This window comes from Pseudophryne corroboree, chromosome 10, assembly GCF_028390025.1.
Source record: "Pseudophryne corroboree isolate aPseCor3 chromosome 10, aPseCor3.hap2, whole genome shotgun sequence".
Classification (NCBI taxonomy): Eukaryota; Metazoa; Chordata; class Amphibia; order Anura; family Myobatrachidae; genus Pseudophryne; species Pseudophryne corroboree.
The window spans coordinates 188042199-188064754 of record NC_086453.1 but is presented as its reverse complement, the minus strand read 5'-3'; the positions used below and the strand labels follow the sequence as shown (position 1 = coordinate 188064754).

Here is a 22556-nt window from a genome sequence, read left to right as displayed (position 1 = left end):
GTGGGGGCACACGAGGGGCTGCTAAAACACCTAAGTGGCTGCTTTATTTAAAAATAAAATATTAATAAAATAAACAAGACACAGGTATGCTCACATTTGTGTAACTGGGACAAACAGGTATGCTCACAAGTGTGTAACTGGGAGCTATGAAAAACGAAAATAAGGCATCTGCCACAAAATCTGTAAATAAAAATGCAATTAAAAAAGAAAAAATGGAAAAAAAAAGAAACCCACGTGATTTTCACAAAATAAGTCTCCAGACTCCGTGTAGGGGAAAATATCCAATCTTGATCTTGTGGTATAAACCAGTTTATTTGCATCCTACCATTAAATCAGAGATTATCGTAATCCCTGAAAATATAGAAGGGGGTACAAATTCAGAGGCTTTGGCCGCTAGTTTTTCAGTTTTTCCAGTAATGTGGTAAATATATATTTGCTTGGTTAAAGTTTTTTCTGTTCCACACCAAGATATGAGTGGAGGTGAAAGCCTGTGTGTTGTTCCTGATTGCGTGCACCGCTCTAATTTTTTTTATCACCTTCTTGACACGGTCCTCTTCCCATAATGTAAAAAGTCATCAAATATGGAGGTGGTATGTTTGTAGCTTGTTATGATTCTGAGAACTTGGCAAGCTTTCTCCAGGGGGACCACCTGTTGCTGAAATGACGGGTTTATTAAACTGTGCATGTCCTGTTTAAACAACATAATAGGGCCCAAGGACAATTCCATCTTGCACTTTTTTTTCTTTGCATTATGTGCTCTTTGGGGCCCAGTTTTTAAAACTGCCATCATGGCTGCCACTGCAGTGCCACGTTTGCCACCCACTTGCGTCGCTTAGCTTAGTCATCCAGCTACCTCGGTGCAACCTTTTGGCCAAAACGCAATATTGTGAAGTGTTCAGAATAGACTGGAAATGAATGTTATTGAAGTTAATAATACTAGGCACACAGTGGTTCCCAAACTGTGTGCATAGGCACCCTGGGGTGCCTTGGGACACTTGCAGGGGTGCCTTGGATTGGTGGTCAAGAACCAATTCAAATATTTATGGTCAATGTAATAGGCAAAACCAGTGCTGGTGTCTTCCAATCATAAATTATATGGACAAGCAGAAGTGGATCCTGTCCCTAAGGATGACATATAAGCACATTTTACTTAATTTAATATTTCTTTCAAAATTTCTCAATAAGAAACTTCTGACCCAGAGGTGCCGTGAAAAAAATTCTGATATTCTAGAGCGCCGTGACTCAAATATATGATTATTTAAAAAAAATTCAGATCCAAAACCAAAACTCAAAAGGGTGGATTTGGAAAAACCAATCCAGATCCAAAACATAAAACCCGTAAAGTGTCCGATGCACACCTCTATCTCTAATATATATATATATATATATATATATATATATATATATATATATATATATATATATATATATATATATATATATATATATATATATCAGTACACTGTAGGCGGCACACTGGTCATAAAAGATACAAAACAGCAGGTTGCAGCAACAACGTTTCGAAGAATAAACTTCGAAACGTTGTTGCTGCAACCTGCTGTTTTGTATCTTTTATGACCAGTGTGCCGCCTACAGTGGACTGTTATAGTGACCCGTGGCTTTGCGGGTCTAGGAGGGCACCGGGACTGAGCCATTTGTACCTGGGAGTGCTGCCAGAAGTTGTTTGTATGTATATATATATATATATATATATATATATATATATATATATATATATATATATATATATATACACACATACACACACCCATACATACATACATATACATATGCACATATACACATACATATACACATTTTTAAGAGATGAGCGGGTTCAGTTCTCAGAGAACCGAACCCTACCGGACTGCCTTCCGAGTTTTCCCGCCTGACTCGGAAACCCAAACGCGGCAAAACGTCATCATCCCGCTGTCGGATTCTCGCGGGATTTGGATTCCATATAAGGAGCTGCGCGTCGCTGCCATTTTCACTCCAGTCTCGGAGTGTATTGAGAGGAAGTGTCCTCAGTGTTCAGTGTCTGTGTGGGGGCAGGAAATTGGGGTGGCGAGTCTTGTGCTATGTTGTGCTGCTCAGTCCAGTCCAGTGTTGGTGTCCTCTGCTGCCATATATCCAGTGTAACTGTATAAAGTGGTGCTGTGTTTTGCTGTCCAGTCCAGTGTAGTCAGTGTATTGTGCTGCATCAGTCCAGCCAGTCACAGTGTTGGTGTCCTCTGCTGCCATATAACCAGTGTAGCTGTATAAAAGTGGAGTTGTGCTGCATCAGATCAGTGGTAGTGTCCTGTCTCAACAGTCATTCCAGTGACGAGGCAGTCACAGTGGTATACGCTGCTGCTATATGTCCACTGCTGCCGAATAATAATTATAACAACAACCACAAGTCCCTTACAGTGTTGTTGTGTTGTGCTGCATCAGACCAGTGGTAGTGTCCTGTCCATCAGTCATTCCTGTGCCACATATTTTCTCATATAACGCCCAAAAAATAATGGAGAACAAAAATTGAGGATAAAATAGGGAAAGATCAAGAAGAATCACTTCCTCCCAGTGCTGAAGCTGCTGCCACTAGCCATGACAGATGATGAAATGCCATCAACGTAGTCTGCCAAGGCCGATGCCCAATGTGATAGTAGAGGGAATGTAAAATCCAAAAAGCCAAAGTTCAGTAAAATGACCCAAAAAAGAAATTTAAATCGTCTGAAGAGAAACGTAAACTTGCCAATATGCCATTTACGACATGGAGTGGCAAGGAACGGCTGAGGCCCTGGCCTATATTCATGGCTAGTGGTTCAGCTTCACATGACGATGGAAGCCCTCATCCTCCAGCTAGAAAAATAAAAAAAAAGTTTAGCTGGAAAGAGCACAGAAGAGAAATGTGCATTCTGAGATGGTATCACAAATCCCCAAGGAAAGTCCAAGTGTGTCTTCAGTTGCGATGCCTGACCTTCCCAACACTGGACGGGAAGAGGTGGCTCCTTCCACCATTTGCATGCCCCCTGCAAGTGCTGGAAGGAGCACCCACAGTCCAGTACCTGATATTCAAATTGAAGATGTCACTGTTGAAGTACACCAGGATGAGGATATGGGTGTTGCTGGCGTTGAGGAGGAAGTTGACGATGAGGAGTCTGATGGTGATGTGGGTTGTTTAAGTCTGGCAGGGGGTAAGACACCTGTTGTCCTTGGGACGACGAAGCCCATTGTGATGCCTGGGCAAAATACCAAAAAAGCCACCTCTTCAGTGTGGAATTATTTCCCCACAAATCCGAAGAACAGGTATCAAGCCATCTGTTGCCTCTGTCAATCTGTAATAAGTAGGGGTAAGGATGTTAACCACCTAGAAACATCCTCCCTTATATGTCACCTGCTGCGCATTCATCAGAAGTCAGTGTCAAGTTGTGAAACTTTGGGTAAGAGCGTAAGCAGTACACTGACACCTAAATCCCTTCTTCCTCCTGTACCCAAGCTCCTGCAAGCCACACCACCAACTCCCTCAACGTCAACTTCCTCCTCAGTCAGGAACGTCCGTAGTCCTGCAGGCCATGTCACAGTCAAGACTGAGGAGTCCTGTCCTAACCGGGAATCCTCCGTAGGATCCTTGAGTGGTACGCCTGCTGTTGCTGCCGCTGCTGTGAGTCGATCATCATCCCAGAGGGGAAGTCGGAAGACCACTTGTACTACTTCCAGTAAGCAATTGACTGTCCAACAGTCCTTTGTGAGGAAGATGAAATGTGACAGCAGTCATCTTTTGCAAAGCGGATAACTGAGGCCTTGACAGCTATTTTGGTGTTAGAGGTGCGTCCGGTATCCACCATTAGTTCAGTGGGACTTAGAGAATTGTTTGAGGTACTGTGTCCCCGGTATCAAATCCTATCTAGGTTCCACTCTAGGCAGGCGATACCGAGAATGTACACAGACATCAGAAAAAGAGTCACCAGTGTCCTACAAAATGCGGTTGTATCCAGTGTCCACTTAACCACAGACATGTGGACAAGTGGAACAGGGCAGACTAAGGACTATATGACTAACAGCACACTGGGTAGATGTATGGCCTCCCGCAGCAACAACAGCAGCGGCAATAGTAGCAGCATCTCGCAAACGCCAACTCGGTCCTAGGCAGGCTACGTTATGTATCACAGCTTTCCTTATGAGGCACACAGCTGACAACCTCTTCCGGAAACTGAGGATCATCGCAGAATGGTTTACCCCAATTGGACTCTCCCGGGGATTTGCGATATCAGGCAACGCCACCAATATTGTGCGTGCATTACATCTGGGCAAATTTCTGCATGTCCCATGTTTTGCACATACAATTAATTTGGTGGTGCAGAATTTTTTGAAAAATTACAGGGGTATGCAGGAGCGCCAGCAAATACTCCTGAACCTGCCCCGCCATCAACTGAAGCAAGAGGTGGCAACGAGGTGGAAATCAACACTCTATATGCCTCAGAGGATGGAGGAGCAGCAAAAGGCCATTCAAGCCTATACATCCACCTACAATATAGGCAAAGGAGGGGTAATGCACCTGACTCAAGCGCAGTGGAGAATGATTTCAGTCTTGTGCAAGGTTCTCCAACCCTTTGAACTTTCCACATGTGAAGACAGTTCAGACACTTCCAGCTTGAGTCAGGTCATTCCCCTTCATCAGGCTTTTGAAGAAGCAGCTGGAGAAATTGATGGAGGAGCTAAGATGGAGTAATTCCGCAAAGTATGTGGGACTTGTGGATGGAGCCTTTCATTCACTTTGCCAGGATTCAAGGGTGGTCAATCTGTTGAAATCAGAGCACTAAATTTTGGCCACCATGCTCGATCCTAGGTTTAAAGCCTACGTTGTAACTCTCTTTTCAGCAGACACAAGTGTGCAGAGGTGCAAAGACCTGCTGGTCAGTAAATTGTCAACTCAAACGGAACGTGACCCGCCAACAGCTCATCCTTCAATTTCTCCCACCACTGGGGCTGCAAGGAAAAGGATAAGATTTCCTAGCCCACCAGCTGGTGGTGATGCAGGGCAGTCAGGAGCGAAAGCTGACATCTGGTCCAGACTGAAGGACCTGCCAATGATTACGGACATGTCTACTGTCACTGCATATGATTCTGTCACCATTGAAAGAATGGTGGAGGATTACATGAGTGACAGCATCCAAGTAAGCATGTCAGTATGTATACTGGCAGGAAAAAGAGGCAATTTGGAGGCCCTTACACAAACTGGCTTTTTTTTATCTAAGTTGGCCCCACTCCAGTGTGTACTCCGAAAGAGCGTTTAGTGCAGCCAGTAACCTTGTCAGCGATCGGCGTAGGAGGTTATTTCCACTAAATGTGGAGAAGATGATGTTCATCAAAATGAATTATAAATTCCTCCGGGAAGACCTTTACCAGCAAATGCCTCCACAAAGTACACAGGAACCTGTGATGGTGGATTCCAGTGGGGACGAATTAATACTCTGTGAGGAGGCGGTTGTACACAGTGAAAGGGGTGAGGAATCGGAGGATGAGGTCGACATCTTTCCTCTGTAGAGCCAGTTTATACAAGTAGAGATTGATTGCTTCTTTTTTGGTGGGGGCCCACCAAAAACAGGGCGCACTCTGTCACTGAAATGACTGGTTTTTTAAAGTGTGCATGTCCTGTTTATACAACATAAGGGTGGGTGGGAGGGCCCAAGGACAATTCCATCTTGTACCTCTTTTTCTTCTTTATATCATGTGCTGTTTGGGGGCTAATTTTTTTTAAGTGCCATCCTGTCTGTAACTACAGTGCCACTCCTAGATGGGCCAGGTGTTTGTGCCGTACACTTGTGTCACTTAGCTTAGTCATACAGCCACCTCGGTGCAACTTTTAGGCCTAAAAACAATATTGTGAGGTGTTCAGAATAGACTGGAAATGAGTGGAAATGATTATTGAGGTTAGTAATACCGTAGGAGCAAAATTACCCCCAAATTCTGTGATTTTAGCTGTTTTTAGGTTTTTTTCAAAAATCAACCAAAACACGAAAGGGCGGTTTTGGCAAAACCAAAACACGAAAGTGGAATTAGAACCAAAACACAAAAAGTGCCCGCCGCATATATATATATATATATATATATATATATATATATATATATATATATATTCCCAGTTTTATGTCCGCACTCCCATCTGTATAGTTGTCATCAGTGGGGTGTTCCTCAAGAAAGCCTATTAAGGCTTTCACATATACCAGGTTTTATAAGATCATCAGATCTTAACAGAGGGCACTCACCAATCCAGAGATATTGGTGGTCATTCCGAGTTGTTCGCTCGCTAGCTGCTTTTAGCAGCATTGCAAACGCTAGGCCGCCGCCCTCTGGGAGTGTATCTTAGCTTAGCAGAATAGCAAACGAAAGGTTAGCAGAATTGCTACTAAATAATTCCTTGCAGTTTCAGTAGCTCCAGACCTACTCCTAGACTGCGATCACCTCGGTCTGTTTAGTTCCTAGTTTGACGTCACAAACACGCCCTGCGTTCGGCCAGCCACTCCCCCGTTTCTCCAGCCACTCCTGCGTTTTTTCCTGGCACGCCTGCATTTTTTAGCACACTCCCTGAAAACGCCACGTTGCCGCCCAAAAACACCCACTTCCTGTCAAATCACACTACGATCACTCGAGCATTAAAAAAAAAGATAGCTCGAGCTTGTGTCAATTTTCAAAGTTTTGTGTAAAATTACTAAGCGCATGCACATTTTCCACCTAATCGCTGCATTGCGAAAAACGGCAACGAGCGAACAACTCGGAATGACCACCATTGTTCGCACAACAAAGTCACCAGATAAATGTTGACGTTTCGACCCAGTGGGCCTTTCTCAAGACAACCATAGGAGACATCCGTTCAGCATGCCAGATGCAAGCATACTGACACAGTCTCCCGGGCTTACTTAATTACATAATTACCGGAAGTGAATATAAACACACCAAATTCTAAAGGGGGGTACTCACGGAGCGATCGCTGCTTAAAATCTAAGCAACCTGACTAGATTGCTTAGATTTTAAGAAGCGATCACTCAGTGTGTACCCCTCACAGCGAAAGCGATGCGCAGTCCCGCGCATCACTATCGCTGGTGCTAGACTGGCCTGCATGCAGGCCAATCTAACAGGTCGCTCACTTCACCCGCTGGGTGAAATGAGCGCCCCTTCCCCCTGCACGCCTAGCACACATCACGCTGTGCTGAGCGGGAGGAGAGATGTGTGCTGAGCAAACCGCTCAGCACACATCTCTCCCCAAATCGGCCCGTGAATACGGGCCTTTACGTATATCACATCAAATCACGAGACTTACTGGAATATAAGATTGATAACGCCAAGGTGTACAACAAGTCAACCTTACTGGGCCAGGCGGGAGTTCACAGTAATGTAAATACAGAAAATAAGAATTTACTTACCGATAATTCTATTTCTCATAGTCCGTAGTGGATGCTGGGGACTCCGTAAGGAAATAGCGGCTCCGCAGGAGACTGGGCACATCTAAAGAAAGCTTTAGGACTATCTGGTGTGCACTGGCTCCTCCCCCTATGACCCTCCTCCAAGCCTCAGTTAGGATACTGTGCCCGGACGAGCGTACACAATAAGGAAGGATTTTGAATCCCGGGTAAGACTCATACCAGCCACACCAATCACACCGTATAACCTGTGATCTGAACCCAGTTAACAGCATGATAACAGAGGAGCCTCTGAAAGATGGCTCACAACAATAATAACCCGATTTTTGTAACAATAACTATGTACAAGTATTGCAGACAATCCGCACTTGGGATGGGCGCCCAGCATCCACTACGGACTATGAGAAATAGAATTATCGGTAAGTAAATTCTTATTTTCTCTAACGTCCTAAGTGGATGCTGGGGACTCCGTAAGGACCATGGGGATTATACCAAAGCTCCCAAACGGGCGGGAGAGTGCGGATGACTCTGCAGCACCAAATGAGAGAACTCCAGGTCCTCCTCAGCCAGGATATCAATTTTGTCGAATTTTACATACGTATTTGCTCCTGACCAAGTAGCTGCTCGGCAAAGTTGTAAAGCCGAGACCCCTCGGGCAGCCGCCCAAGATGAGCCCACCTTCCTTGTGGAGTGGGCATTTACAGATTTTTGGCTGTGGCAGGCCTGCCACAGAATGTGCAAGCTGAATTGTACTACAAATCCAACGAGCAATAGTCTGCTTAGAAGCAGGAGCACCCAGCTTGTTGGGTGCATACAGGATAAACAGCGAGTCAGATTTCCTGACTCCAGCCGTCCTGGAAACATATATTTTCAGGGCACTGACAACGTCTAGCAACTTGGAGGCCTCCAAGTCCCTAGTAGCCGCAGGCACCACAATAGGTTGGTTCAGGTGAAACGCTGAAACCACCTTAGGGAGTAACTGAGGACGAGTCCTCAATTCCGCCCTGTCCGAATGGAAAATCAGATAAGGGCTTTTACAGGATAAAGCCGCCAATTCTGACACGCGCCTGGCCCAGGCCAGAGCCAACAGCATGACCACTTTTCATGTGAGATATTTTAACTCCACAGATTTAAGTGGTTCAAACCAATGTGACTTTTGGAACCCAAAACTACATTGAGATCCCAAAGTGCCACTGGAGGCACAAAAGGAGGCTGTATATGCAGTACCCCTTTTACAAACGTCTGAACTTCAGGGACTGAAGCTAGTTCTTTTTTGGAAGAAAATTGACAGGGCCGAAATTTGAACCTTAATGGACCCCAATTTCAGGCCCATAGACACTCCTGTTTGCAGGAAATGTAGGAATCGACCCAGTTGAATTTCCTCCGTCGGGCCTTACTGGCCTCGCACCACGCAACATATTTTCGCCAATTGCTGTGATAATGTTTTTGCGGTTACATCCTTCCTGGCTTTGATCAGGATAGAGATGACTTCATCCGGAATGCCTTTTTTCCTTCAGGATCCGGCATTCAACCGCCATGCCGTCAAACGCAGCCGCGGTAAGTCTTGGAACAGACAGGGTCCTTGCTGGAGCAGGTCCCTTCTTAGAGGTAGAGGCCACGGATCCTCCGTGAGCATCTCTTGAAGTTCCGGTTACCAAGTCCTTCTTGGCCAATCCGGAACCACGAATATAGTGCTTACTCCTCTCCATCTTATCAATCTCAGTACCTTGGGTATGAGAGGCAGAGGAGGGAACACATACCCTGACTGGTACACCCACGGTGTTACCAGAGCGTCTACAGCTTATTGCCTGAGGGTCCCTGGACCTGGCGCAATACCTGTCGAGTTTTTAATCATGTGGAAGACTTCTGGGTGAAGTCCCCACTCTCCCGGGTGGAGGTCGTGCTGAGGAAGTCTGCTTCCCAGTTGTCCACTCCCGGAATGAATACTGCTGACAGTGCTATCACATGATTTTCCGCCCAGCGAAGAATCCTTGCAGCTTCTGCCATTGCCCTCCTGCTTCTTGTGCCACCCTGTCTGTTTACGTGGGTGACTGCCGTGATGTTGTCCGACTGGATCAACACCGGCTGACCTTGAAGTAGAGGTCTTGCTAAGCTTAGAGCATTGTAAATGTCCCTTAGCTTCAGGATATTTATGTGAAGTGATGTCTCCAGGCTTGACCATAAGCCCTGGATATTCCTTCCCTGTGTGACTGCTCCCCAGCCTCGCAGGCTGGCATCCGTGGTCACCAGGACCCAGTCCTGAATGCCTAATCTGCGGCCCTCTAGAAGATGAGCACTCTGCAACCACCACAGGAGGGACACCCTTGTCCTTGGTGACAGGGTTATCCGCTGATGCATCTGAAGATGCGACCCGGACCATTTGTCCAGCAGGTCCCACTGGAAAGTTCTTGCGTGGAATCTGCCGAATGGGATTGCTTCGTAGGAAGCCACCATTTTACCCAGAACCCTTGTGCATTGATGCACTGAGACTTGGCTCGGTTTTAGGAGGTTCCTGACTAGCTCGGATAACTCCCTGGCTTTCTCCTCCGGGAGAAACACCTTTTTCTGGACTGTGTCCAGGATCATCCCTAGGAACAGAAGACACGTCGTCGGAACCAGGTGCGATTTTGGAATATTGAGAATCCAATCGTGCTGCCGCAACACTACCTGAGATAGTGCTACACCGACCTCCAACTGTTCCCCTGGATCTTACCCTTATCAGGGAATTGTCCAAGTAAGGGATAACTAAAATTCACTTCCTTCGAAGGAATATCATAATTTCGGCCATTACCTTGGTAAAGACCCGGGGTGCCGTGGACCATCCATACGGCAGCGTATGAACTGATAGTGACAGTTCTGTACCATAAACCTGAGGTACCCTTGGTGAGAAGGGTAAATTTTGACATGAAGGTAAGCATCCTTGATGTCCCGAGACATCATGTAGTCCCCTTCTTCCAGGTTCGCAATCACTGCTCTGAGTGACTCAATCTTGAATTTGAACCTCTGTATGTAAGTGTTCAAAGATTTTAGATTTAGAATCGGTCTCACCGAGCCGTCCGGCTTCGGTACCACAACAGTGTGGAATAATACCCCGTTCCCTGTTGCAGGAGGGGTATCTTGATTATCACCTGCTGGGAATACAGCTTGTGAATGGCTTCCAAAACTGTCTCCCTGTCAGAAGGAGACATCGGTAAAGCCGACTTTAGGAAACGGCGAGGGGGAGACTTCTCGAATTCTAATTTGTACCCCCTGAGATATCACCGGAAGGATCCAGGGGTCTACTTGCGAGTGAGCCCACTGCGCGCTGAAATTCATTGAGACGGGCCCCCCACCGTGCCCGATTCTGCTTGTAAAGCCCCAGCGTATACTGAGGGCTTGGCAGAGGCGGGAGAGGGTTTCTGTTCCTGGGAACTGGCTGATTTCTGCAGCCTTTTTCCTCTCCCTCTGTCACGGGGCAGAAATGAGGAACCTTTTGCCCGCTTGTCCACGAAAAGACTGCGCCTGATAATACGGCGTCTTCTCATGTTGAGAGGCGACCTGGGGTACAAACGTGGAATTCCCAGCTGTTGCCGTGGCCACCAGGTCTGAAAGACCGACCCCAAATAACTCCTCCCCTTAATAAAGCAATACTTCCAAATGCCGTTTGGAATACGCATCACCTGACCACTGACGTGTCCATAACCCTCTACTGGTAGAAATGGACAACGCGCTTAGACTTGATGCCAGTCAGCAAATATTCCGCTGTGCATCACGCATATATAGAAATGCATCTTTTAAATGCTCTATAGGCAAAAATATACTGTCCCTATCTAGGGTATCAATATTTTCAGTCAGGGAATCCGACCACGCCAACCCAGCACTGCACATCCAGGCTGAGGCGATTGCTGGTCGCAGTATAACACCAGTATGTGTGTAAATACCTTTTAGGATACCCTCCTGCTTTCTATCAGCAGGATCCTTAAGGGCGGCCATCTCAGGCGAAGGTAGAGCCCTTACAAGCATGTGAGCGCTTTATCCACCCTAGGGGGTGTTTCCCAACGCACCCTAACCTCTGGCGGGAAAGGATATAATGCCAATAACATTTTAGAAATTATCAGTTGTTATCGGGGGAAACCCACGCATCATCACACACCTCATTTAATTTCTCAGATTCAGGAAAACTACAGGTAGTTTTTCCTCACCGAACATAATACCCCTTTTTTTATTTTTTTGGTGGTACTCGTATTATCAGAAATGTGTAAAACATTTTTCATTGCCTCAATCATGTAACGTGTGGCCCTACTGGAAGTCACATTCGTCTCTTCACCGTCGACACTGGAGTCAGTATCCGTGTCGGCGTCTATATCTGCCATCTGAGGTAACGGGCGCTTTAGAGCCCCTGACGGCCTATGAGATGTCTGGACAGGCACAAGCTGAGTAGCCGGCTGTCTCATGTCAACCACTGTCTTTTATACAGAGCTGACACTGTCACGTAATTCCTTCCAACAGTTCATCCACTCAGGTGTCGACCCCCTAGGGGGTGACATCACTATTACAGGCAATCTGCTCCGTCTCCACATCATTTTCTTCCTCATACATGTCGACACAAAAGTACCGACATACAGCACACACACACAGGGAATGCTCTGATAGAGGACAGGACCCCACTAGCCCTTTGGGGAGACAGAGGGAGAGTTTGCCAGCACACACCAGAGCGCTATATATATACAGGGATAACCTTATATAAGTGTTTTTCCCCTTATAGCTGCTGTATAGTTAATACTGCGCCTAATTAGTGCCCCCCTCTCTTTTTTAACCCTTTCTGTAGTGTAGTGACTGCAGGGGAGAGCCAGGGAGCTTCCCTCCAACGGAGCTGTGAGGGAAAATGGCGCCAGTGTGCGGAGGAGATAAGGCCGCCGATAAGGGGGCGGAGCCTATCTCCCGTTTTTCTATGTATTCTGGCAGGGGTTTAATCCATCCATATAGCCCAGGAGCTATATGTGATGCATTTTTTGCCATCCAAGGTGTTTTTATTGCGTCTCAGGGCGCCCCCCCCAGCGCCCTGCACCCTCAGTGACCAAAGTGTGAAGTGTGCTGAGAGCAATGGCGCACAGCTGCAGTGCTGTGCGCTACATTGTTGAAGACAGGACGTCTTCTGCCGCCGATTTTCCGGACCTCTTCTGCCTTCTGGCTCTGTAAGGGGGCCGGCGGCGCGGCTCTGGGACCCATCCAAGCTGGGCCTGTGATCGTCCCTCTGGAGCTAATGTCCAGTAGCCTAAGAAGCCCAATCCACTCTGCACGCAGGTGAGTTCGCTTCTTCTCCCCTTAGTCCCTCGATGCAGTGAGCCTGTTGCCAGCAGGTCTCACTGAAAATAAAAAACCTAAACTAAAACTTTCACTAAGAAGCTCAGGAGAGCCCCTAGTGTGCACCCTTCTCGTTCGGGCACAGAGATCTAACTGAGGCTTGGAGGAGGGTCATAGGGGGAGGAGCCAGTGCACACCAGATAGTCCTAAAGCTTTCTTTAGATGTGCCCAGTCTCCTGCGGAGCCGCTATTTCCTTACGGAGTCCCCAGCATCCACTTAGGACGTTAGAGAAATGTATCATATGCTCTCAACAGATGAATAATCAATAGGATTCAATTTCTCTAAAGTGTGTATCTCTCCCTCTGTAAGGAATGAATATACACTGCTCAAAAAAAAAAAAGGGAACACTAAATACAACACATCCTAGATCTGAATTAATGAAATATTCTTATTAAATACTTTGTTCTTTACATAGTTGAATGTCCTGACAACAAAATCACACAAAAATTATCAATGGAAATCAAATTTATTAACCCATGGAGGTCTGGCTTTGGAGTCACCCTCAAAATTAAAGTGTAAAAACACACTACAGGCTGATCCAACTTTGATGTAATGTCCTTAAAACAAGTCAAAATGAGGCTCAGTAGTGTGTGTGGCCTCCACGTGCCTGTATGACCACCCTACAACTCATGCAAGTGGCTCAGGTAGTGCAGCTCATCCAGGATCGCACATCAATGCGAGCTGTTGCAAGAAGGTTTGCTGTGTCTGTCAGCGTAATGTCCAGAGCATGTAGGCGCTACCAGGAGACAGGCCAGTACATCAGGAGACGTGGAGGAGGCCGTAGGAGGGCAACAACCCAGCAGCAGGACCGCTACCGCTGTTTTTATTATTCAATCCTGTATGTTTGCTACCTGCATTTATGCACAGATGAACTGCCTTTTTTAATATATCCTTATACGTCCGCCACCTGCATTTGTAATACAGAGAGTTGCTGCCTACTCTCTGGATTCCCTTTATGTGGACAGATAAGCTGCTTTTATTTTTCAATCCTGTACGTGCGCTACCTGCCTTTACGGATTTATGAATTGTTTTATATAGACTCTTGTATGTCTGTCACCTGCGTCTGTGGCAGGACTTTGTGTATTAAAATTGCTGTTGTTTGTTTTTAAACCTGCTCTCTTGATAATTATTGGAATGAGCAAAATTCCTAACTCTTGAGCTGCTGTAAAAAATTATTAGGTCCTCTAAAAAAACAGCACACACTATGTTGTTTTCATTTTTTCTCCACATGTCCCGCTTCTAAGAGTCATCAGCCTGAAATTATTCGAAGCTAAGTTGTCACCTATTGTTATACTTATTTTACTTGAATGCACAAGTCTTTGCACCGACACTAGTAGGCGCTTTTATTTAATTCATTTTTTCATCTTTATCCACACATTGTACTAGAGCTGCCACTCATTTCATTGATGAGGTGTGTCGTATAAAAGGGTTCTGAAAGAAACCCATTTCGATTCTCGTGTTCTATTAGATTTACATAGGCACTTTCCTTCATTATTCCTCTCTCTCTCTATATATATATATATATATATATATATATATCTATATCCATCCACATATACATATATAACAGTTCTCGCGCTAGGCCACGCCCCTATGCGTTTCATCACCAAGGACTTCGTCAGAGGGCTGCCATAGTCCTTTTACACCAATGCCCCGACTCCAGCCTGGGATACTGAAAACGGGTCGAAGCTGCGGCTTCAGCTTATTACCCCTTTCACACCGCATGGGTAGATGCCATCATTAATACTGGACGCTTAAACAGTAGGTAACATCTACAAGCATCCTGAGCCCTGCAGTCAGGAGTCTTTTAGGCATGACCCGGGTCTACTTTCACACTGCAGCTGACCCATCTCAGTGCGAAAGGGGAATCATTTGATATTAGCAACACAGCATATGAGTGAGGTAGGAGCAGGGCAAGTATAGGACCTAATATGGGTTTGGGAATAGGGAGTAATGATGGAGAAAGTAGAAGCAAAGATTAGGAGTAGTTAGGTCCTGCGACAAGAATGGTCTTAGCTAAACTCTGTTTATCTATTAGTATGAAGGTGTATCTGTAGAAGGTATCCATTTAAAAACGAGATTTATGGTAAGAACTTACCTTTGTTAAATCTCTTTCTGCGAGGTACACTGGGCTCCACAAGGATTGGACAATGGGGTGTAGAGTAGGATCTTGATCCGAGGCACCAACAGGCTCAAAGCTTTGACTGTTCCCAGAATGCACAGCGCCGCCTCCCTGCACAGGAGCTCAGTTTTTAAGTTAGTTAACCAGCCCAATGCAGTAGCAGGAAGAGAGACGACAACGGTTAGTAGCCACATAGACCACTCTCTCACGACAGGAGAAGTGTCAGCGGCTAATGCCATACCAACCCAAAGAAGCTAAGTGCGTCAGGGTGGGCGCCTTGTGGAGCCCAGTGTACCTCGCAGAAAGAGATTTAACAAAGGTAAGTTCTTACCATAAATCTCATTTTCTGCTGCGGGGTACACTGGGCTCCACAAGGATTGGACAATGGGGATGTCCTAAAGCAGTTCCTTACGGGATGGAACGCACTGTAGCGGGCACAAGAACCCGGCGTCCAAAGGAAGCATCCTGGGAAGCGGCAGTATCGAAGGCATAGAACCTTATGAACGTGTTCCCGGAGGACCACGTAGCCGCCTTGCACAATTGGTCAAGGGTCGCACCACGTTGGGCCGCCCAAGAAGGTCCAACAGACCGAGTAGAATGGGCTGTGATGTGAGCAGGAGCTGATAGACCAGCCCTCACATAAGCATGTGCAATCACCATTCTAATCCATCTGGCCAGGGTATGCTTGTGAGCAGGCCAGCCACGTTTCTGAAATCCAAACAAAACAAAGAGAGAATCAGATTTTCGAATAGAAGCAGTTCTCTTCACATAGATACGGAGAGCCCGTACCACATCCAAAGACCGCTCTTTGGGAGACAAATCAGGAGAGACAAAGGCCGGAACCACAATCTCCTGATTAAGGTGGAACGAAGAAACCACCTTAGGCAAATATCCGGGACGAGTCCTAAGAACCGCCCGGTCACAGTGAAAAATCAGATATGGGGAACTACAAGACAAGGCACCCAGATCCGACACTCTTCTAGCAGAGGCAATAGCCAGCAACACCACCACCTTAAGGGAAAGCCACTTAAGGTCAGCTGAACCCAGGGGTTCAAACGGAGGCTCCTGCAACGCCTCCAAAACCACCAAGTCCCAAGGAGCCACAGGCGGGACATAGGGAGGTTGGATACGCAACACACCCTGAGTGAAAGTATGAACATCAGGTAAAGTCGCAATTTTTCTCTGAAACCACACCGACAAGGCAGAAATATGAACCTTGAGGGAGGCCAGACGCAGGCCTAAATCTAGGCCCTGCTGCAGAAAAGCCAAAAGTTTGGCTGTACTAAACTTGGAAGCGTCATAATTATTAGATGCGCACCAAAGAATGTAGGAATGCCAGACCCTACAGTAAATCCGAGCAGAAGCTGGTTTCTGGGCCCGCAACATAGTTTTAATGACCTCTTCAGAAAAACCCTTAGCCCTCAAGACGGAAGCTTCAAGAGCCACGCTGTCAAAGACAGCCGGGCTAGGTCCTGGTAGACACAGGGGCCCTGAACGAGGAGGTCTGGGCATTGTGGAAGTGGATGCTCTGACGATAGGCCTTGCAGGTCTGAGAACCAGTGCCGTCTGGGCCACGCCGGAGCTATGAGAAGCAGATTTCCTTTTTCTTGCTTGAACTTCCGAATTACCCTGGGCAGGAGTGACACCGGAGGGAACACGTACGGCAGCCGAAACCTCCACGGCACCGCCAGAGCATCCACGAATGCTGCTTGAGGATCCCTTGTCCTTGCTCCGAAGACCGGAAACTTGTGATTGTGTCGAGACGCCATCAGATCTACATCTGGAAGACCCCACTTTTCCAGTAGGAGTTGAAACACTTCTGGATGGAGGCCCCACTCGCCGGCATGCACGTCCTGACGACTGAGAAAGTCCGCTTCCTCCCGGAATGAATATTGCCGATATGGCTGGAAGATGGCGTTTTGCCCAACGTAGAATCCGTGAAACTTCCTTCATTGCCAAACGGCTTCGAGTGCCGCCTTGATGATTTATGTAAGCCACTGTGGTGGTGTTGTCCGACTACTTGAACAGGACTGTTCTGAATTAAATGCCTGGCCAGGTTCAATGCATTGAAGACCGCCCGCAATTCCAGAATGTTGATCGAGAGGAGAGATTCCTCCTTGGTCCACAGACCCTGAAGGGAATGTTGCTCCAGCACCGCGCCCCAACCTCTTAGACTGGCATCTGTCGTCAACAGGACCCAGTTGGATATCCAGAAGGGACGGCCCCTGCACAATTGTTAGTCCCGGAGCCACCAAAGCAGCGACAGACGGACTTCCGCAGTCAATGAGATCATTTGAGACCTGATCCGGTGAGGCAGGCCGTCCCAGTTGGCTAGAATCAGCCTCTGGAGGGGGCGAGAATGGAATTAAGCATACTCCACCATGTCGAATGCTGAGACCATGAGGCCCAGCACCTGCATTGCCGAATGTATTGACACTTGCGGACGAGAAAGAAAGCAACAAATTCTGTCCTGAAGCTTCAGGACTTTCTCCCGAGACAAGAACAACCGCTGGCTGTGAGTGTCCAATAGCGCTCCCAGGTGCACCATGCTCTGAGAAGGGACCAGGGAGGATTTCTTCCAGTTGATGAGCCACCCGTGGGCTTGTAGAAACCGGACCGTCATATCCAGATGACGTAGGAGAAGTTCTGGGGAATTTGCCAGGCTTACCCCTTGACGGCGGAGTACCACCGTCATCACCGCCATTACTTTGGTGAAGACTCGCGGAGCCGTTGTTAAACCAAACGGTAACGCCCGAAACTGGTAATGGAGGTTGCCAATAGCAAACATCAGGTATTGCTGATGTGACGCTGCTATAGGAATTATGCAGGTAAGCATCCTGTATGTCCAGGGAGACCATGTAGTCCCCAGGTTCCAAGGCCAGAACTATAGAGCGAAGAGTTTCCATACGGAACTTGGAAACCTTCACAAACCTGTTCAATGCCTTGAGGTTGAGAATGGGCCGGGAGGACCCATTCGGTTTCGGGACTAGAAACAGCGGAGAATAGTACCCCCGGCCCCTCTGAGCAAGAGGCACCTGTACTACAACTCCTGTATCCAGGAGGGTCTGTACCACCGAATGCAGTGTGTTTGCCTTTGTCTGGTCCGACGGGACGTCTGTCTGGCAAAATCGATGAGGGGGGTCGGTTTTTGAAGGCTATGGCGTAACCTCGAGTGACGACTTCCCGTACCCAGGCATCTGAAGTGGTCTTCAACCATTCCTGGGTATACCCTAGAAGCCGGCCCCCCACCCTGGGATCCTCCAGGGGGAGGCCCGCCCCGTCATGCGGCAGGCTTATCGGTCTTGGAAGCTGGCTGACGGGCAGCCCAGGCTCTTTTGGGCTTCGGCTTACCAGGTTTGGAAGTGCAGGCCCGCTTGTGGTACGCCTGACCTTTTGCTTTACCTGAAGGGCGAAAGGACGTACATTTAGCCTTCGACACAGAAGGAGCGGTATTTGGCAGACAGGCAGTTTTGGCAGTAGCCAAGTCAGCTACTCTCTTATTTAAGTCCTCCCCAAACAGAATATCTCCCTTGAAAGGGAGTACCTCCAGGGTTTTTCTAGAGTCCAGATCCACGGACCAGGATCTCAGCCACAATATCAGGTGAGCCAGGGCTGACGTAGTAGAGGCCTTGGCTGCTAGGATACCGGCATCAGAAGCCGCCTCTTTAATACATCGAGAAGCTGTGACAATATATGACAAGCATTGTCTAGCATGGTCAGAGGAGATTTCAGCTTCTAATTTCAAGGCCCATGCTTCAATAGCCTCGGCAGCCCATGTAGCTGCAATAGTGGACCTTTGCGCAGCACCCGTGAGGGTGTAAATCCCTTTTAGACAACCCTCCACACGTTAATCCGTAGGCTCTTCTAGAGACGTGACGGTAGTGACAGGTAGAGCTGAGGAAACCACCATCCTAGTCACATGTGAGTCCACTGGAGGAGGCGTTTCCCAATTCTTAGACCGCTCTGGCGCAAGGGGATAGTGAGCCAGCATCTTCTTTTGAGGCACAAACTTCGTACCCGGGTTTTCCCAGGGTTCCTGACGTATATCCACTAGGTGGTCAGAGTGAGGTAAAACTTGTTTAACCACCTTCTGACGCTTGAACCTATCTGGTTTCTTAGGAGGGACGGATGGCTCGGGATCATCCGTAATCTGTAGAATTAACTTAATAGCCTCCAAAAGATCAGGAACATCCACATGTGAACTACCCTCCCCATCAGCCGTATCTGAGTCAGAACCTGTGGGGTCAGTGTACGTGCCGTCTTCATCAGACGAGGTGTCAGTGACAGCAGTGGATTGTGAGGAGATAAGAGCTCGCTTAGAGGACCCCTTGGTCAGACTTTTTAGTAGTCAAGGACTGGTTCAACTTCTTCAATTGAGCAGATAAATCGTCCGCCCACGGCGGGTTAGCTGCAGGGACCACATAAGGGTGTACTGGCATTGGGGGTCCCATTGGGGGTGTTAGTTTATGAACTAGCGTATGCAAAAGCGTGAAAAAAGCGGCCCACAGTGGGTCAGTATGTGCCTCCGTTGCCACAGTCTCACTGGGGGGGCAAGGAGCCCCCAGAACCAGAGCCCACAGCTGCTATATTCTCCTCATATGGGTCCGTGGCTTCAGCAACACTTATAGTGTGTTCAGCCCCAGAACCGTTACCCTCAGAAGCAGACATGATATAACTTGCAGTATGAGGTAACACAGTACAATTATCAGCAGCACTATATCCCTAAACCCAAACCCCTGCGCAGTGTAGTCAGCACTAGCAGAGATAAAGGAGAGATATGGTGACTAAATCACAGAGAAAAATACGTAATACAGTATATCTTTGTGAAAATCCTATATTAGATAAAACCTGACGCACCAAGCCCCCTCAGGTTATAGAATATAGGGATAGCAAGTTCAGTGAAAGACCCGAAATGGACAACACTCAGCTATCAAATGCACACACAGAATGTCACAGTTTGTACAATGCAGAGGTTATTACAGACAATAATACTGCACTGGACTAGCTTACACAGCTATATAACAAGAGATATAACACTATACAGTAAGAACTGGATGTATATCACAGGGTAATTGTACTATAAAACCCCTGACTAAATGCACTCTTTCTTAACTATCACTGTCTAAAAAGGCAGGTAGAATACTTAAGTGTCATGTAAAGGCACAGCGCTGACAACCAGGCGGCTTTACATAGGAGGATTTGCCCAAGCAGTCCCAGGAACAGTGAGCTGAGGGATAATGGCGCCGCAGACACTGACAGGGAGTGAGGAAAAGACAGAGATGCAGCTCCAGGGCGGGAACACTTGCTAGAAATGGTGCCCTGGGGCTGGGGGAGGGGCTTCAGGTCTAAGCCTTATCCCCCTGCTGGCAAAACCACCGGGTACTGCGGGTGATATATCGGTTTAGAGAGAAAACCTGACCTGCGCCCATGCCCTGGTGATCTAGTGGGATCGCCTGTACTGCCACAGTGTCCACCGCCAGTGCGCGCGGCCCGCCTCCCACTGACCGCGCCGGATCGCGATAAAGACCGGGTCCCGCAAGCGGGACCCACTTACCACCTCACGAAGCGCGGCCACGCGATCCTGGAGTGCCCCAGCCATGTGTGTCTAACGTGAAGAAAACCGGAGCCTCCGCTGTAGGTACCCGGCAACCAGGGCTCGGGAGTGTACAGCGCCGCTGGGGAGAGCTGGAGCAGCAGCAGTGAATGTCACAAGACATTTACCACCGCTGCTGCCCTTGAAGTCTTCACTTTTTCTCACAAAAAAGCTCTTTTTAGGGCTGCCTGGAGCAGCCCCCGTTAAGTGCCTGCTTACTGCAGCACCAGCTTACAAAACTGAGCTCCTGTGCAGGGAGGCGGGGTTATAGAGGAGGCGGCGCTGTGCATTCTGGGAACAGTCAAAGCTTTGAGCCTGTTGGTGCCTCGGATCAAGATCCTACTCTACACCCCATTGTCCAATCCTTGTGGAGCTCAGTGTACCCTGCAGCAGAAATTATGTTTTTAGCTTTTGCACTTTTTTTTGTATACTGATAAAAACTAACTTAGAAAACCACCTACAGTATGTAATATTGGACAACATAATGGTACTCCCAGAGGAGAGTTGTTGGGAGTGTTTAGTAAGTAAATCGCAGTCTTCCTTTATTCAATATCATATCTTCCATTAACATCGCAGTCTTCCTTTATTCAATATCATATCTTCCATTAACATGAATAGATACAAATAAAATAAGTAAGTAGGTGATTTGGGTAAAATAGCTAATGTCTGTGAGTGCTGATGCAAGTTTAGTAAAAACAGTATACTCCTTATATTCTAAATATTTGTTCAGTATCTATAAAATATGTTGTGTCTTGTTCCTTTTCAATGTTATATATACACTTATGCGACATGTCTGACCGTCATGTCTCAGGCGATCACCCAGGCAGCCTCCCGTGCGGCAGGATCGCCCAAGATACATTGTATGCTGTCCTTTTGCATAAAATATACCTTGGGCGATCCCAGCCATGCCTGTGGGGTCGGACATGATCGCTAGTGCAGCACGTTCAATCTGGAGGATCCGATCCGATGCTCATGGGAACGCGCATCGAATCGGAAACACCTCCAGAATGCCCGATTTCACCCAATATATCGGCCCGAAATCGGATTAAATCAGCCATTATCGTTCTTGTGTATGGGGCCCTTTACAGTATAATATTTGCTATTCTATATTTGCATAGTTTATAGGATCATTAATTGATGCTGTCTTACCATACTCTGATGATGGATTGTCTCTACCTTTGTCACATAATTCTTCTTCCTTCATACTAAGGAGCTTGGGTAATCCACTCGAATTTCCTGAAACTTTAAAAGCACAACAAATTTCAACATCTGTTAATAATCAGAACTCTGAGGAAACATCTATACATGTAATAAAACTGTAGGAGTTGTGTCTGTACATAGCAATTTTTTTTGAGAAATATACTTCTAGGGACCGTTTATGAACTATGGAGACGAAAAAATTTTTATTGGGAGTTTTTGTCTGTCTGTCTGTCCTTTTTGTTAATTCCGGTATCATGCAAAAACTACTGGAAGAATTTGGATTGCTTTTTCACTATTGTATAGCTTAGGGACCTAGAAAGAAACTGAGGCATGTGTCATCTTGATGTGACATCAGGGAGAGCGGCAATAAAGGAAAACCCAAATGCTTGGACACTCAGCACACTAAAAGTTGGCGATTATGGTTTTGTGAAACTTGACTCTGCCCAAGTTATGCAACGGAACCCGAAGTGAAAGCTCTGCAGAGGAAACTAACTGAGGCAGAGATTCTAATGGGATGTGGCCTAGGTGAGACTGTGTTTATACCACATATACCCCTTGTCCCCAACAGTTTTCCTTTTCAATTAAAGCATCTGCAATTTCCTGTAAGCATTTGCTTCGCTATCAACAAGTCGCAGGAGCAAACACTCAGGGCTACAGGCATAGATCTCAGGACCAGCTACTTCTCCCATGGGCAGCTTTTGTGTGGCTTGCTCATAAATTTGTAGCCCCAAGCATCTTTTTGTGTTAATCCCTCAAGGAAAAACCGCAAATACTGTTTACAAAGAAATTTTGTGATTAATGTGTACAATATAATATAATATATATATATATATATATATATATCACAATATAAGATGGCAAGACTGTTCTAAAATTAGTTCCCTTTACCAATAACAG

The 22556-nt window shown here is 46.9% G+C and overlaps 1 protein-coding gene across 11 annotated transcripts in view; it reads right to left on the bottom strand.

Moving 5' to 3' along the window:
* The window catches only part of LOC134966324 (zinc finger protein 569-like), a 144158-nt gene that overhangs the window by 32123 nt on the left and 89479 nt on the right, over window positions 1-22556 (bottom strand). For all 11 annotated transcript variants that reach the window (XM_063942971.1, XM_063942973.1, XM_063942976.1 and 8 more), the window contains one exon: window positions 21609-21701. In XM_063942971.1, coding sequence (XP_063799041.1) covers window positions 21609-21701 — 93 coding nt within the window. The remainder of the gene's footprint in view (window positions 1-21608; window positions 21702-22556) is intronic.